Genomic DNA, 18,682 nt, shown 5'->3' on the forward strand with positions numbered 1-18,682 from the left:
GAAGAACAGCGTGTTTACATAATGTCACGCACTCTTTGTTTGATTTTATGTAGAAATATATTTGATAAGAAAAAAAAAAAGTAAACAAGACAAAATTATGAGCAAAGAATAAACATCAGATTTCCCACATTTCAAGTAAGTAATGATCAACTGACCTATTTTCTCTCATCTCTCTATCCCTCTGAGAGAATTTAGTATTTAGAACAAACATGATTCGCGTTATTTACAGTGGGCAGGTCTATCGTGTAAAAATGAAAAACATGTGGGCTTCCTCTATAAATTTTGAACATTATTATTACTTTTTTTTTTTCAGATAAATGTCAATAGATAAGTGGTTAATTACAATCATCAGTTTTTTTCTGCCACAGTTCATTCTAATGAAAAAGGAAATATTACAAAATGTACATGAATATTTAATAGCACACATCAGCATTTAAAGTTACATATAAGGCAGATACAAGTAGAAATTTGCGATATATCTGAATAAATCTTAGGTTACACAGATGAGCCTTTTCATGTTAGAAGAAATACACTGTGGAACAATCAAAGCAGATGCAATGCAAGACTCTCCATTTACAAACACACACAGACACACACACACACATAAGCACACACACACACACACACACACAAATATAGTACCTGAATTTTGAACTACAACAAATAGTCTTTACAGTCCAAAAGTTAATCTAAGAGCTAAGTCTTAAAGAGAAGCTTCAGTCCCCGGACAAAGAAGCATACTTAGCATGCATGGCCTTTTACATAGTTGATTACAATAATTTCCATTTCTGATTAGGGCTAAGGTTATGTGACATGTTGGCAGCTCTACAGGATTCTGATCACGCAATATCATATATCAAGCAGTGGTTGTTTATGACTGTGTGATTATTTCAGTAAATTCTCCGTAATTATTGTGTATTACTGATTACAATGTAAATATATCAGTTCTCCAGCATTATAGATAAGATAAAGTAAGGGCTAGGATAAAAGACATACTTAAAACAACCATAATTAAAAACAGATGTGATTAAAAAAAACAACTGTTATATGATACAGCTTTAAGAGTGAAACATTGCAATGCTTATCGTATTGTGTTTGCACTATCTACCCCATGGGAATCAAACATTAATTTGTGTTCATCCAAGATCACACCATCCTTTGGTTTGATATTTCTGAAAAAGCTTTCATCGTAAAGAGCAGTTATGTGATCAGTGCTGTGAAAGTGAACAGATGTTTGCAGATTTAAGATAATGTTCATTGTTACTCTTTTTCCCTTTGTCACTGGTTGATATCAACATATATCTGAATTTGAGGCCTCTTTAAAGCTTTACTGGTTACTGGCTCTAGTGAAAAAAAACACAGTGTCAATAATGGAAACCACTCAGAGCTCTAAACATAACCTCTGTAATAAGAATAAATGGCAACCTCAAGCCACAATATCTTTGAACTGGAGCAGGGAATCCAAACAAAAAAAAGCAATGAAAAAAAAATGGTTGTGAGGTCAGATGAAGTTTTAAGGCTTGAGAACTAGATTTGGGTGATATACTGATGAAAATGTACTAATATTACATTGCTTTCACCAGTGCCAGCTTGTCATGTTGGTAATGAAGTCACGCCATGTTCCTTCACACAACTTGGTCTTGGTTATAAATTAGCATGTTATGTGAGCTATGTTGTGTTCTCTTGCCTGATGAAGCAGATAATAAAAATCCAGACTCAGAGTTTTCAACTATGCTATCATCTATAGCTAAGTTTCAATGATATGAACAAACCTAGGGCAGCAAAATGGAGACACGCCTCATAACTCCATGCACCTGTTTGAAAGTCTCCAAAGTGATGCTGCAAGTTCAGTTAAATTAAAACAGATCTGTTTTCTCGTGAGGCTTTTTGCTTTATCTTCCAAGAATCATCTTTTCTGCATTATGGTCATTAACAGTTGTCAGAGTATTAATTCTTGCTGTTGTACACTGCAGTCAAAAAGTTTCATACGAACCAAAACACTTGTATGAAGGTCAGTGACTTGATTGGTTGTGATATGGATTTTTTGCCACATTGACCAGCTCTTTGCTTGTGCTTGGGTCCTTACTTCTGATCCTGTTCAACAAAATGAATTTTATATGTGAGCTGGTGGCCATTGTCCCAGGCATACAAGACCTTCTCTTTGGGATTATAGTCAATCTGTGTTGTGAAAGCATACTCGTTAATAAAGGGCAGGCGAGGGGAAGCTTCTGTGCCCGTGTGAGTGTCGTATGCATAAGAAATCTCGCCCTCGCGCTGGTTGTAAACGTCCACGGCGTAGAGCACACCACAGGCGATGAAACAGTTGCCGTACGAGTTCCTCTTCAGACCAGTTTTCCAGGTAGTTTCTTTCCTGATGGACAGGTCACCAGGATCCAGCTTGCTGATCACGATCACCTCCTGCTGGGCATAGTCGTAGTCCACGGACGGATAAATCACCCAGAGACCACTCTCATCGACGGCGAAGTCGATGTCTGAGTGTCCCCTCCACTTCCAGGGTGTGGTGTCTTCGTATACTACATCATGGAGAAGGGTCCAAGCTGCCACATAGCGCATCCTTAGATCATATTTGATAATATTCTTGGTGAAAGCCCGATTGTAGTAGAAAGCACCTTTGTAGACCACGTGTCCGGTCCCGATCCAGTTGTACGGAAGTTTATACAAGTTGCTCCAGCGTCCTGTGATCAGAGAGAGTAACAAAAATATATAAAATAGAATGAAGTTGTATTTTTTTTAAACGCATCCCACTAGAGGGCTGAGTTCCAAGTGAGTACGATGTCGTTCTCTGGAACCGCTCTCCCTGTTCAAAGCTGACACATTTCCAACTCTCAAGGACAAGCAATGAACCACCCATTTCCCATCTTCCCAGAAACCCTTTCTACTTAGAAAGGCAGCGGCAGATGAAGGAAGTTGCACAGCCTCACTGGATAGTGTATTTATTCTTCCTCAGATTTTTCTCACTCACGTTGTTTATTAAGTGCTGCCCTGTTACCAGGGAACATTTTTGTCATTGTGTTTGATCACGCACACATTATAAACATTTTAGAGCCTAAAACTCCCTCAGCCTGCAGGAGAGGATCTGACTCATTCATTTAAAACAAAAAAAAACTGACCAAATGGCTCCAAAGACTGAGGGTGTATTGTTTATTTTAAAAATAACCATTACACTCAGTTATTGCCAAAAATGACACCGATGAGTTGAATCCTGCAAGGGGCCCAGTCAATTTAAGTTTTTGAATAAGACCTCACTGCGTGTGATATATTTGTGGTTTTAATGAATATCATATTGCTCCAGTGATTTCAGCAGGGGTTAGTATTATGGATGGTAATTTAAAAGGACTCATTCTTGGAACTCAGATCTGGCTTGGTCAAGGCAACTGGTCAGCTCTGTATGCCCATTTTAGGCATAAGTGTTACCTGAGTCAGTTATTGCTAACATGTGATACAGTTGGTTTTTGTGATAGCCTATAGTATCTGAGCCAATACAGACCTACATTTAGCAAACCACCAGTGTTGAGATTTGTCCTCAGCCAGCTGCAGGATGGTATCAGGTCCCTTGTAGACAGCTGACATGCAGCTATCAGGAGACCTATTTTGATCCAGGTCTAGTAACCTCATCCTGACTAACCAAGGATAATCATTCAGGGCCACAGATCCACAGAAGTGTGTGATAATGGGGCACCTCTTTAAGGTGAGGTTTTCCTGTTTTCCATTGGGCCACATTGTGAGACATTCTGTGTTTTTCAATAAAAATGTTCATTTTGTGTAATGATCTAAAATACAGTAAAAGCCGCTTTGATCCTCCGCACCACTAACAATGGTGAATGTCCTAGTATGGAATCCCTAATAAATGTTTTTGAGATTTGAACACACTTTAAAAAAGTGTTTCACATCATGCATGATCTGGTTGATATTGTCCTTATTCATTTTCACAGGGTGTAAGACAAAGCAGTGATATCAACTTTGACGTTCAAATATGACTGCATATTTGTCTGCTGGGCCAACATGTCAGGAAAATCATGCCTGACCAAGTTGAACAAGTCAGGTGAGAACCACTATGTCTGACCAACTAACTGCTTCTAAAATGATTTTTGACAGTGTATTGGTATATTACTTTAAGACTTAAAATTTAATCTAAAATGTTTTATGTCAAAATCTTAAGACTGTTAAGAAAATGTAAAATAGTTCGAACAAAAATGAAATCTTACAAACATTGAGAATATGAAGTATATTGTTTTACAAACCTTGTTTGAAATTGTCTAGGTTGCGAAACTCCACCAGGTTGTTGCCATAGTAATAGTTGGTAACATAGATCTTTGAGTCCTTTGCTGTAGGGTCTCTCATCCAGGCTCCTTCGTTGCGACCATAACTGTGCTGTTTAACAGGCAACTCCACAGAGGCAATGGTCCCATCACAATCCACTTCCTTTGCTACCAAACACATGACAAACAACAGCATAACTCAGCACAGATAGCTCTTAGGAGGAGGTCAGAGAGGACAGTAGGCTACATGATGAAGCGATATGAACTAGAATGCGTGTTGTAAAAAAAAATTGCAGGAGAGAGGAAACAAAGGGGACAGTTCCACGTGTTGTCAAAGAGAGCACTATCATGTTTAACACTGAGTTTGGACTGCATTTAGTTTGGTCTGTGGTGTTGTACACAGCATCATTAGTGCAGTGCTGAGTTTGGACTGTCCTGAATTTAAGCAGTTTTGTCCTGAGTTTAGGCTCTTCCATCTATACTGTGTTATTAAGGCTGTATGGAATTTGTGCTTTTTTTAATTTGTGCTTCATCATTTGGGCTGCCTTGGGATAAAGTTTACAGTAGACTGCATTGAATTTGGACAGTGCTAATAGTAAGGTATATTGAGTTTGGGCAGCGTTAGGGGCAGGCTGTGTTGAGTTTGGGCTGTGTCTTCTGAACACAGTGTTAAGTTTGGATAGTACAACAGAGTAGATATGGTACCCGTCTTATCTTTTGCTGTGCGGTTGCTGTTGTCTGAGTTGTCAAGCAGAAGGACAATAGTTGGGGCAGGGTGTTCCTTTACTTCTGGAGCCTTGGTGCTGGCGGAGGTGGTCAGGGTTGTGATGGTTGGCTTTGTAGTGCTGGTTGTCGTTGTTGTTGTGGTAACTGTTGTTATAGTCTCTGCAGGGGTGGTGACAGGCATGGTGGTAGGCTCCTCAACCTCAAGAACTGTATCAGGTTCACCGGGCCTGTCGTCTTCGACACCATCCCCATTAGGGTGGAGGTTTGGAGTGTTGGCAATGTTCTCTGGAGGAGAGGGGAAGAGTCAGCAAGTTTTTGGAACATTCGGTGAGGCAGAACAAATTACACACCAGAGTTTCCCCATGAGGAAACAGAGAAAATAAATGGCTAATGAAGATGTTGAAGCCATGCCAGATCCCTGAACGTCTCAACCTCCCTGTGCATGCTTTCTGAGACACTGGAAGGGACAAATTCAGTATTGAAACTGACACTGCAAAAGCCTGAGCCTGGTCAACCACATCATTTAATCCGCTCTCTCTCTCTCTCTCTCTCTCTCTCTCACTATGTCACAGCTCAAACAGCCTCCACAGCATAGTTGTGGGATCTGACATAAAAATAAAATGGGATGGGTATAGTTACAGCTATGAAGGCCGTAAGGAAAAGTCCTCCTTGTTGGTTAAGGTTAGGAGCAGACTCCCTGTAGGTTAGGAACAGTCCCGGTTTACATTTGATTTAGAAGCAGCCATCTTGGGTTAGGAGAAGACAGTTTGAGTTACAAGTAGCTCAAGATTTCCTGTAACACTTTTGTTGTAAGTTCACATCAGAAATAGTCAATTTGGGTTGTGAAAAATCTCACCCTTGGAATTGGTTTAGGAACCATTTTTCTATAAGTTTTCATTGTGCCTAACTACACAGTCCATCATCAGTTTTGCACCGGGAACAAAACTTGAACTGACTACCAGAGCAAAAGGGATTATTTACTTTCTCCCAGTTTGAAACAAACCACCCTGCCTATCACATTTACAAACGACAAATTATTCATCCTATCTTTCATTTCGAATTAAACTGAATGACTCACTCATTAGGAAGCAGAACTCAGAAGAGAAATGTAATGAAATACAATATAGAGATCCTTATCTCTGCTGTTTTGGAGAACTGTGAGCTGACAGGCACTTGGCAGAGGGATCCTGCAGTGTGTGTGTGTGTCGTGGAATGCTCGGCTGAGAACTGACACAGTGCCAGAGAGTCTCAAGACAGTCTGCCAAAGATGGATGCTAGTGTCAACTTGCGTTTAAGACTGTGGAGGTATTCGTTTATTTCACCCTCCCCCTTCCTTTATTCTCCCAATTAGACAGATTTACGAGTCTGAGGGGGACAGAACATTCTTCGCATGTCTGTATTTGCTTTATCTAAGTATGACATGGTTCTGGGCTTGTGTATCTTAATACTAATATTGTTCCATATTTCATCATCAGTTATAGAGTTAGATAAAGGGATATGATACAGATGATGTCAGTGTGCGTGAAAGAGAATGAGAGGCGGGGGAACTGAAAAAAAAAGCCTGTATAAATATGACTGAGCTCTTGTGTGTCTGTAAGAGGAGTGAAAACAAGTGTGAGTCTGGTATGTTTTGTGAAGAGCAAACTCTGATGTGCTGATATGGGGTATTAGTTGAAGTGTAGGAAGACTAAGCTCTGGTGTGAGAATAGGACACCCGACTCTCTTGCTGAGAGACCTGGCCCACTTTGCCCTCAGAGAGAACTGATGATCAGGAAAATGTTCTGACACAGGGAGAGACTCACTCAGTGAGCGAACTGTGTATGTGCAGCGGGAAAGTTTGCTCGCAGTTTTACTGTCATAGATTAACAGGATGCACACATGTACGCATCAGTGGGAAAGTGCTAGTGTTTCTCACTCCCTCTCTCTCTCTCTCTCTCTCTCTCTCTCTCTACTTACCTTTGCCGTTGGAGGGCTCTGTGTCGTCTGTCTTAGTGGCTTTGTAATAGGTGATGCCTCTGATAACTCCTGGCTGATTTCCCGCTGCTTTGGTCTTTGCTGTGGAGTCTGGTCTGGCGAGCTTTGGACTTTCCTTTTTGGGTTTGGTAGGTTTTTCCTTAACTGGTTTGGGTGGTGGTTTGGCTTTCTCTGCCTTCTTGGCAGGATACTTGTTGACGTCTTTGGTCTTCCCTTCCACTGTGTCCTGCCAACAGGGGATTTCTATCACTCACGATACATACGCTTAATAACAGAATACCGAATTCACATTCACAATGGTTTAAGCAGGCATTGGACGTGAAAAGCACTGTTTGAAACAATGTCTCTGTACGCTGTTCAAGCTGCTTCCAAGTGCAAGCTTTGAATTACTATTAAAGATTGCATTTGGTAGTTTGCACTTCCTCATGTGATACAATGATGTGAGCTACGGTCAAAAGATCTTAGAAGGCAGTTTCTGTTTACACTTAAACCGTGTTTGTTGGGACTGATGCTGAAAAGTTGAGTGAGAATATGATGCTGTGGAGTGAATAATACTGTAACCACATTAAAACTGTACAGAAGCAGTATTATATTAAACCTTTTTTTATGTTTATGCAATCTACCTCTCATAAGAGTAAATTTGAATTATTCGAGCATTCAAACACAGTACCGTGTCATGAGTAACTGTAACAATGAAGGTGCTGATGTAATGTCAAATAATTATGAAATGTATTCTGTACAACTCCAACAACATGTATGCAAATTTGCTAAGAAGCCTAGTAGTCTAGGTCTGACAGAGAGTATAGAATGATAGAAAATACAGATTGATACTACAGCATATCAGATGCTAAGATGTAAATGAGAGGCAGGGATCATGGGATTACGAATCGAAGGTAAGCCTAACCTGAGCTTTGCTGTTGGTGGGCGCTGTAGAGTCTTTCTGAAGCAACTGCAGACCCAGGCTGGACAGTTCCTTCTTAATACTGATCATGATGTCAGAGTAGTTCTCATATCGTTTCAGCTGATTGGACAGAGAGGTGACACTGTCCCTCACAAAGTCATTCTCCCGCGTCAGGTTGGTTTTGATGGTCTAGAGGAGGAGACACACACAATCCCTCAGCACACAGTCCTCTCCACATTTGGCACACTTATTAAACAATGTAGTATTAACTAACTACGCAACTCAAAAACAACTAAATTAAATTCAATTATTTATGCTCCATGCCATCCAGAGGTCTATCATTTCTTGATGGTGCAGTCTGTTCTATTATTCAAATCACTATCTCAGAATAAACATATCATTTTAATTTAATTATCTTATTTGTTTATCTAAGTAGGGAACAGTTTGAAGAGTAGCGTCTCTGTTGAGAGGATGACTTAAATAGAAACAGAGTACAGGAGGACAATGCTGATATACACCGGGAGCAAAATGTAGTTCTCAATGCATTGCTCAAAGGTGCAACAGCTGTGGTCTGCACAAAACATTTGGACTTGAAGCCATTTGACTTGACCAACGATCTGAATCCCACTTAATCATCCACACATGTCAATTAACTGTTACAGAGAAAGGAGGGCAGAGGGAAGAGCTGATCTCACACTCTCATTTACTCCTCTCAGCTAATGTTCCCGTCGATGAGGAAACGAGAAGGAGAGCTGTAAAGGAAAGATTTTTTGGTTTAGTATGGGCAACCACATAGTTTCCCAGAGTGGCTTCCCAGAATGTCCAGCTGCAGTTCATTGGTGTTTGTGTTTGCCAGCTCTTTAACACGGTTTCTCTGAAAAACCTGTTTTAAGAGGATTTAATCAACTCTCTAACAACACAGGAGAGCCAAAACCAACTCCAAAACCTCTCCACAGAAGGGGAGTAAATACATCTGTCTTTACGTTATTTTTCTTTACCTTTACAATTCTCATTATGTTTTTATTAGTAAACCTCGCCTCTTTCTCTCATTGCATTCTCTCTTTCCCTCACCTCCTCCAGGTTGTTCATCTGGGTAACAACTTTACTGATGTAGGAGTGAACTTTCATCAGATCCATGCTGTACAAAGTCCCTTCCAGGAGGTCAACCATGGACTGCAGCTAGAGAGATAAAGAGAGACAGAGAACTCCAGTCAAACACTTCATAAATCTCATTGACTTTTGAATATATTTTTTTTTTGTGGAAGTGGCAAGCAAACAGTGGGACAAAAAGATGTTAAGTGGGTTCTTGGTCTCTTCTTTCTGCAATTACCCAGGAAAAGTGGTAATTATTATTGCCACCAATTAAAGCTTTCCAGATACATTCGCAGACACGTACACATATGAAAATAGACATAAAACTTGCCAGGCACATACACATGAGAATAGACACAAGGCTTACCAGGCAATGAATGGATATCAAAGATCAAACCCAACAGGTCACACACAAACACACACACACACACACACACACACACACACACATATATACATATACATATACAGTACATGCTCAGGATATTAATCAAAACTATTTTTATCAAGATGAGGGATTCATGTTTGATTCTGTGGGGGAAAGCAATGTCAGTGTTGGACTTATTTATGTATGTTTTACATCTGGTGGGTGCTGTCATAACTTCCATTCCATCTTGGCTGAAATCATTCATTTGCATGTTTCATTCTCTCTATGAATCCTTTAGGGGCAGGTGTGTTTCATTCTCTCTATGAATCCTTGTAAAACACCCACATTTCAGCCTGTATGACTGTCTGTGCAGTAATGCTGTATAAAGAAAACTTGGCAGATGCTCAGATTTTTGGAAGCTTCACTTTCATTCTCTCTCTCTCTTTTTCTCTCTCCTTATTTTCTCCTGCATGTGCAAGTGGGTTAGAAAATTAAGTAAATATTTGGGTGTGTGCAGCAGAAGGAGTGACTAAGTGTGTAAGTGAGTGAGTGAGTGAGTCAGCGTGACCTTTCTGAATAGTAAATGAATAAAAAAAATGACTGAATGAATTTGTATGTTCACTCATTCGTTCACTGATTAACTGATTAATCGATTCACTCACTGATGAGAGAGGGTGGAATCAACTTTGACACTGTGTAATTTTTCAGAGCCGTCACACAGAACTCTCTCCGGTAATATAGTTTGCTAAACTACAGCAGATTTTCTCATAGCATTGTGGATGACAGAGAATTGATTCTCAGTGAACTGATGGACTACGTTCCATTGGTTGACAAAATTATTGACTGGTGGGTGGATTGAGTTTTCTATTGACGGTTATTGATTAGAGTGTGGTTAAGCTTATATGTTATGATCAGTAGATGGAGAGGTTGCCTATAGAGATTCATTACATAGAGGGTTTAACCCTCTCTTAGAAGTAGAGTCCATAAAGGGTTGCTGTTTTTAAGCTCATGAGATAGCCCTCTAACTTTATCATAGAGTAACACTGGATGGAGAGGCTGTCTGGTGTATAGTTACAGAAGACAGGGACTTGTCTCTACCTTGAGTAGTTCTGGAGCCTGTTTCTTCAGTTTCTCCATCTTCCACTCATTCTCACACGGGTTGAGGGAGGAAGGAGGCGCGGTGCAGGAGCACTTGCAGTCAGAGCCTGAGCTCACCGTCTCCACAGTGTAAAAATCCTCCACACGGACGGTGCCACTGCGCAGTCGTGCACACGCGTCACGCGTCAGTGGCCTCATAATGCACTTACAGCGGCAGTCCGAACCCTCCGACATCATCTTTACGTGTTCTGTCTCTCCGAAAATCTGTCAGGGAAAGGGAGAGGGGAGAATGGGGATGGGGAATGAGGGATGGAAGAGGAGAGAGAGAGACAGCAGAGACAGAAAGTCAGTACTCATTTGTCCTGTTAGGGCTGGTAAAAGTTTGAAATGCCTGAATCAGAGATGTATCTCAGAAAACTATTTGATCTATTTCACCAATGATGACCATAAACCATGCTATGAACCTGCCACTCATCCAACAAGCAAGTTAGTTTAAGTAACTTTACTTTATTTGTCCACACAATGGGGAAATTTGAAGGTGGTGATGAAGCACACTGGTGCGCACACACACCCAGAGCAGTGGGCAGCGCCCAGGGAGTGGTTGGGAGTTACTGCCGCATACTGCGGGAGGGGAACGCGCTGTTCATTCACCCGCCTGCATTTTTTCTGCCAGTTCTGGGGCTTGAACCGGCAACCTTTCAGTACCAACCTTGTCTCTCTAAACTTTAGGCCAAGGCTGCCCCGGGAGAGACATTTCTTGGAAAAAGGAGACACATTTCTCAGAAAAAGAATCTTTCAGCCTTGTCATAGAAAAAAATATGGGAGGTCAATTCTTATTTTAAGATCCTTGGACAATGAAACATATCATTACAGTGTGTGAGAGAGAAACAGAGACAAAGACCCAGACAGAAACAGACACCGGGTTGGCCAGAGTCTGACCAGGTGGTGCCCATATTTGCCCGGTGCAGTGTCTACACAGCGTAGGGGATTGTGGGAAACCTGTTATTAAACTTCTGTAAGTACGCATTGAACACTGGTACTAGTGCTAAAAATCTGTCATTTGTATATTAATTGAGTCAGAAAAAACCAAAACTGGTGATAAATGCATCCCTCTATTCTTAGTGTGTCTAGTGTTTCTCAGTGATATCTTGTGTCTTTTTCTCAGTGCATGAACAGAGACATCTTTGAGAATCACACAGACTTATTCATAATGGTAACTGTTAAAAACTGGGAGGAGTAGAGACAATGAATATAACTTCAGAAGCACAATAAAAGGCTTCATACCTTTTTTTGCACAAGTATGGGAGGTGTAGTTTTCACTGTTGGATAAGTTGGGTGTAGCTCAAGTCCTGAACAGACCTGTTTGCCTGTCTGTTTTAAAAAAGTAGACTCACTGTGCCTTTACATGAAACAAAGTCAAAAAGTCAGATGCGAAGAGGTCACCCAGCCTCTGTCCATCTCTGCCATTAAATGAAATATGAAATGACTAATTACATTGCTGTCTAAAGGTAACGGTTACCGATCCGATCTGACCTGGGGCAATTTGACTTCAGACAGTGCTCCTTAAGAACTAATTACACTACACAGCCTTCCTCCCCAAAGCCTAATATCCCCTAATTACAATCTAATTATCCCTCCTCTCTCTCATGTCACATGCCTCTCTATTACAAAACCCTCTATGAGAGAGAGAGAGGGAGAGACAAACAGAATGAGAGAGAGAAAAAGAGAGAGAGGATATTTAAATTGTTCAAGCTGTCAGCATTGTCTGTTTGTGTCAGCATGCTCACGTGTGTATTTTGCAGCTTTGTGCACATGATTTGAGATTTATTGTTTAGAACGCCCCTCAGCTGTGAACAGAAACACTGAAGAAGGAGGATGCAAAGCTGCTTCCTTATTCCTGTCCCACAGTGAATGCAGTGAGTGTCAGTTATTGTATCCCTAAACTGAGACATCAGTTAATTTCCCAGAATTTCCCCTCACTAACAAGCTTGTGCATTACCACATCGGCTCCATGGCAACCGGCCCTAAAGTGGGTTTAGAGTATGAGGCTTAGACTCAGTGCTCAGACAAAACTCCTGCTGACATCCCAGATTTACTGAACATCTCAACGCTGGCACCTAGCCAAGGCCTCACTCTGTGTGTGTGTGTGTGTGTGTGAGAGAGAGAGAGAGAGAGAGAGAGAGAGAGAGAGAGAGAGAGAGAGAGATCATAATCAGGTAGAAGAATAATACATAGAATATGAATTACATCAGTGCTCTGTGAATCTCTCATACACAAACTGAGTTTGCTGTTCAAACATGCCCTTCCTGTCTGTCACTATGGGTGTGTGTATGCGTGTGTGTGTGTGTGTGTGTGTGTGTGTGCCTGACTGTGAGTGTGAGAAAGAGGGATGGGAGGGGAAGGCAGACACACATAGATAAGAGATAAGTCATTGTCAGCTAATTTACTGTATGTTGAATTCAGATGTGCAGTTGGAATGTTTCATTTCATGAGAGAGTCATTTTGAACATGGCTATTTAAATGACTTCCACACCAGTGCACTTGATGCCCCTCATCTTTTCAACATCACTTTGGAAAGTTAAGACAAACTTGAGACTACGCTGACAAAGCCACCGAAACACACACCTCTGTTTACATAAGGTGCTAGCACAATGAGCACTTTGCTTGAGTTTTCATATTTATGATCAAATTGCTTAAATGACCATGGAGATGCACTCTGTTCAACAACAGATCTACATCATCTGCAACACTGCAATGTCACACCTCTGTCTCCATCTCCCTCTCTCTATTACCCTTCAGCTTCAGCGGCTTATTAACCACCAGCCCAGTCAGTTCACTGACCGGTGATCATGCACGCCTGTTCACGGCCTCATTTAGGTTCCTGTACATATACTCCTTTGTTTCTCTCAGTTCATTGTGAAGTCTCTCGTTCCACTGAGTGCTTTGAGCCCTGTTGCTCTTGTCAGATATTGATGTCTTGAATTAAAGTCTGCTCTGTACATGCCTCCTGATAGTCTGAGTCATCGTGACATGACACTAACTTAGCTTCTTTTTATAGCAGATTCTAAATTAGGGCACAGTTTCAGCGCACTGAACCAGCCGGTACAATGCTCACATATTTCTTCTGTGAACAAATTTTTCTATGTCCTCGGTGAGATTTAAAGAAAACGTATCAGGGATGAAACCGGTATAGATGTTCTGGTCTCACACACACACACACACACACACACACACACACACACACACACACGCACACACACACACATTTATAAATACCCTGAGGTTCATACTAAGACAAGTCTTTTAGTCTAGAGAGTTTATTCTAAGATCTACGATTCCTCTGTCTTTAATTCCTCTATCATCAGGGAAACCCTTAAATCCATGCCACTCGGGATGGATCAGTCATCTCTCTGTGTGGGAGAGTGTTGGTAGGGCAATGTTCAGTAAGCCTCAGGGTTTCCTTGGAGACTGCCTGACCTTCACAAGTGCAGACTGGGCAGACAGCACAGTCTAAACTTTCTGCACTGTATCCCATATAAGGTCTGAAGGGACACACACACACAGTTATATCAGCAGCTGACAAAACAACTGCTGGAGGATTACAGTGGCTTGTTGCTGGGGAAATGGCAGCTACTGGCACACACACACACACACACACACACACACACACACCCCAATCAGAGATACTATTAGTGGTGTTTCTGGTACAGTGATGTTCTCTCGCTTCCTCTGTGTGTGTGTGTGTGTGTTTGTACTTGTTTTTGCTAACTGGGGGTCAAAATTTTAATCCCCATTAGTTAAAAATTTGGATAGATGCTTTTTATAAAAGACATTGTTAATGATAGAACTAAACCATGAGGGTGTTTTTTGGTCAGGGTTAATGTTAGAGCCAGCGTTTGGGTTGTGTTTTTACCCTTTACTTTTGGCATAATGGAAGTCAATGGAAGGTCCTCTGAATCTGGCATACAAGGTGTGTGTGTGTGTGTGTGTGTGTGTGTGTGTGTGTGTGTGTTTGTGTGTACACATGTGGATGTGTACATAGGATAGGACAGCACTTCATTAATCCCAAGGGAGAAATTTACACTGTGTGCATGTATGTGTTTTTACATAACACTGGACTTTTTTGCAGTGTAAATCTTGGATGGATGTCATAAACACTTGCTGGAAATCCCAGTGAAAGATGAAATCCAGTAAAAATGGATTTGAGGCTATTAGAATAAGGAGAAAAGTTCTTCCCTGAGTCTGGCTTCGAATGGGTGGCTCTTTCTCTCTCTGCAATACCGCAGTGGTAGAACGTCGTTTTCAGATGAAGCTCAGCAATTAGTGCCCTGTTCAGGTAATTAGCTTCATATCCATACGGACTTTTGAAGCGTTGCCCACATCTCATTAAACGCCAAGGTATGTGAACTCTCTACTCTATCCCTCTCTCACCAATCCCCCCGTCTGTCTTTCTTTCTTTCCTTTCTCAATTTTTCTGCAGCGCCTCGATCTTCATGTCCCCTTTCAGTTTCCCTTTTTCACAGTCTTCACCTTCATCCAATCTAATAATGTCTCTCCTTCTTCTCTGTCTCCTCATCTTCTCCTGTATCTCTCTTTTCTTTCATTGTCTTCACCTTTGTCCAATCTAATAATGTCTCCTTCTTCTCTGTCTCCTCATCTTCTCCTGTATCTCTCTTTTCTTTCATTGTCTTCACCTTTATCCAATCTAATAATGTCTCTCCTTCTTCTCTGTCTCCTCATGTTCCCCTGTATCTCTCTTTTCTTTCATTGTCTTCACCTTCATCCAATCTAATAATGTCTCTCCTTCTTCTCTGTCTCCTCATCTTCTCCTGTATCTCTCTTTTCTTTCACTCAACTCGTCTGTTTTTTTCAGCCCTCTTTCCATTTCTCTCATCTTTACTTGTCATTCGGTCTCTTCCCATTGACCGTCTTTAATTGGGGACTCTTGCTGACTCTTAAACCCTGGGAACCGTCTGGAGGGGATTATCTAGATTAAACACATATCTGAAACTGTGTCTGTTTTAGATGAGAATGCTAATCTGATGTTCTTATTTCAGGACAAAAGAGAGAAGAGCTTTGGTGGCACAGAATCTTACTCTGAGGTTCTTCCATCTTTAGTGTGAAAACATTTGAGAGATCATGTGCCCACAATCATTCTTCTTCTCTTACTCATGTAACTCTGCAGTTCAGAGTGTCTTGTAACACACTAAGTAAGGTTAGACAGCGTGAGTGGTTGTGGCAGGGCAGGCAAGCCAGTGAAGACCTGTACCAGAGCAGGTATGCTAGACCACAAAGCTGTGCCAGGATGGATAACTGTGCAATGTGCACTTATGTTTTCATTTCCTTTCAATACACACAGGAAGCACCTTGTGCATGCAAGAGGCTGGAGAGGAAAATATGTGTTTAAAATACACACACACAGACACACACACACAGAGACACACACACACACACACACACACATCCATTAATTATAGCAGACATTGTTCTAATACTCTTCCTAATGTTCTACATCTTTTATTAGTGGAAGAATAATATAATGAACCATATCTCCACCTCGCTGTCTGTGTTAGTTTTTGTGAAAGACTGAAAAAGAGAGAAAAGAGAAGCTGATTCCTACCCCACTGGGGCCGGTTTTTAACATTTACAGATTGAATAATGATGTCTTCAGTATACTACATTTCTGCCAATATCAAAACATGTTTTTTTTTCCCTTTTCATAGTCAATAACATTTCTCATTTCTCTCTATCTGTCAAATGACCTATAGAGACAAATTACAACATAAGATGAAAAAAAAGCAAAAAACAAACAAACAACAACCACAAAAAAAACCCTCAGAAAAATAAACCTTTAGACTGCAAGTTCTGAGGTGAGAGATATGAAAAGGGAACATTTGAATGAACCTCTTAAAGAATGTGTGTGTGTGTGTCTCTCTCTCTCTCTCTTCTAGATCTGATTAGGGTTACATTCCTCAGAGCCGTGACCTCTGCTAAGTGTGTGTCCTACAATCCCCGCTAAGTGTGTGTGCTGATGCGTCGTGACATCTCCCTGTCGTTCTTCCCTCCCTGGTTTTATTTCGGACTAATGAACCGATTCACCAGGAGTGACTTCTACCGTCCAGGACTCGATCAAAAGAGTCTTTCATCTGGTTGTTAGCACTGAAGCAACAGAAAAGTAACTTATTTCTTTGTGATACATTCTTCTGGACATTTGGGGCCAATATTTTATTATTATGCACAAAACACAGCCCATGAGTGATTTTTTTTCATGCTTTGGTTTGGTTTTTCGATGTTTTGGAATAGCAGAGCTTCAAAAAGAGTTAACACAACAAAAAGAAAAGAGCAATTTGTGCAACTGGTAAGTGTCTGTTAAATAAATTAAATTAAATTTAAAAAAAACTTTTACGAAATGCTTGGTAAATTGGTCATGGAAATGAAACCACCACTAAGGACAAAGCATCAGATCACTACTTATGTGATCACTGTAGCTTAATATTAATATGGAACATCAGTATGGAATTATCTGTATGCTCAAAGAACTGGTGATTTAGGAGTGAAGAGTAGTTCGTTAAAATCTTTTCATATTTATCCTGGATTCTAAATACAGATTCATTCTGTTTTCACATCACACTGGAGTTTTGAGTTCACACAGCAAGACCAAAAATTAATTGGTTTTACGCGTTTATCGCAGACGGTAGATGACTGACTTGTTAAAGGAGCACACGTTCCGCATCCAGTACACTGGAATGTACAGCAAAACTGTGCGTTTAACGAATCTAAACTAATGAAACAATTGACGGTGGCAGTCAAGTTGACATGGTTGGGTTGAAGGAAAAGAGTGATAATGAAAGGGTGGGGTTGAGTATTATGACTGAGAATGACTGAGAACATGACTGAAACACACTTAAAAACAGTCATAGATACATCCACCTACACACATCGTTAGCATCCACTTCAAATGAACTTCCACAGAATTTTCTGAGTTGTTTTCTTATAGTTTGGAGTAATGCCAAGCCGCGCTACTTGCGCAAAACTGATTCGATCAGTAACCAGCCACCTGCTGCCTCTTTACGCTGCGTGCGGAGCCTGACGCCAGGCGAGTATCTGCTCTCAATTACTGACCACAAAAATTATCTAGCTGCGGTAACGGCTTATATGTTTATAATCAAACAAAAACACAGTTCGTCGCCGTTATCTAAACGCATTTTAACACACATTCGGGAATATACTTGCTCTTGACGCAGACCAGACTTCATGAGGCTATTTTCCTAGAGAACTTAATCAACAACACATACATAAAATGTTAAATAATTATCATCGATATGTGTTGCCTTCCAATCGATCAGTGACACAATTTTGTAAATTCTGATATTTGGCCAAATTCTCGGTGTATATATATTTCCATAGTTTGTTCTACAAAACGAGACTTTCCAAAACAGAACAATACAGTAATACCTTTCATAATTGTAGTGTAAAGCGAATACCTTCTATTATTATTGAGCGACACATCTTTATTGTAAGAGACTATAATAACTTCTGAGAATACTTATATTTCATTGAATTCACCAAGGGTTAATATTGATAATCCTCACAGGATGCTACGTTTATTTATTCATTCACTGGAAAAGACTTACAAATATGCTCTAATATTTCGAGCTAATAAACAGTGAAAAAAGAACACTTTCACTTGCCTTATTTTGAGCCCATACGTGTTCACCTATCATCAGCAAGCAGGCAAGGACGTTTGCAAGTCTCCACATTTTGTTGATAAAACCCGTTAGACCTCAATGAGCTGTTTTTGTTTTTCAGTGTGAAATATAGGATCGTGGAAATTGTTTGCGTGGATAGGACGACTGCCGCTACAAGCCCATCTCCTCATGTATGAGAGTTTCAAAAACTGTGTGCAACACGCACGCACTCGGGACTCCCCAAATCCCGAGAGAGCATTGAATGCACTCTGGTTAAACGTTTTGATCAAAGGGTTTGTGTCTCGCGCACTGAGCTTTCATGCATTCGGACGCATGAGGAATACTTCCACCTGCTGGTGGCAATATTGAACTACATGTAAGACATCACTAACAATGTCAGAGGTTTGGAGGAGAAAACAAACGGACGCTGAATGATTTTTGTCTGACCACGTACAAAAGTGGACGACTACGGGAGTAAGAATTCAAAATTAGAATTATATTCTTGATCAATGATAATGAATTGGAGCTATATTTAAATATGGAGGCTTTATACCAA

General features: G+C 40.6%; 1 protein-coding gene across 1 annotated transcript; it reads right to left on the minus strand.

Moving 5' to 3' along the window:
- Positions 1–2,082: 2,082 nt before the first annotated feature.
- Positions 2,083–18,198, minus strand: LOC115808448 (olfactomedin-like protein 2A). The gene is made up of 8 exons (XM_030769827.1): positions 18,130–18,198; positions 10,439–10,702; positions 8,953–9,060; positions 7,885–8,070; positions 6,959–7,206; positions 4,986–5,233; positions 4,263–4,448; positions 2,083–2,696 (listed from the first exon to the last, which is right to left on the minus strand). Exons 1-8 carry the CDS (start codon positions 18,196–18,198, stop codon positions 2,083–2,085), a joined length of 1,923 nt encoding a protein of 640 aa, XP_030625687.1.
- Positions 18,199–18,682: the final 484 nt, after the last annotated feature.

This window comes from Chanos chanos, chromosome 3, assembly GCF_902362185.1.
Source record: "Chanos chanos chromosome 3, fChaCha1.1, whole genome shotgun sequence".
Taxonomy (NCBI): Eukaryota; Metazoa; Chordata; class Actinopteri; order Gonorynchiformes; family Chanidae; genus Chanos; species Chanos chanos.

Excerpts from the sequence above, each read along its gene's own strand:
- LOC115808448 (XM_030769827.1), bottom strand. The coding sequence starts at position 18,198 with ATGTGGAGACTTGCAAACGTCCTTGCCTGCTTGCTGATGATAGGTGAA. Across the intron at positions 7,207-7,884 it reads CCACCAACAGCAAAGCTCAG|GACACAGTGGAAGGGAAGAC; the intron begins GTTAGGCTTACC and ends CCCTGTTGGCAG. Across the intron at positions 2,697-4,262 it reads CCTAGACAATTTCAAACAAG|GACGCTGGAGCAACTTGTAT; the intron begins GTTTGTAAAACA and ends CTCTGATCACAG.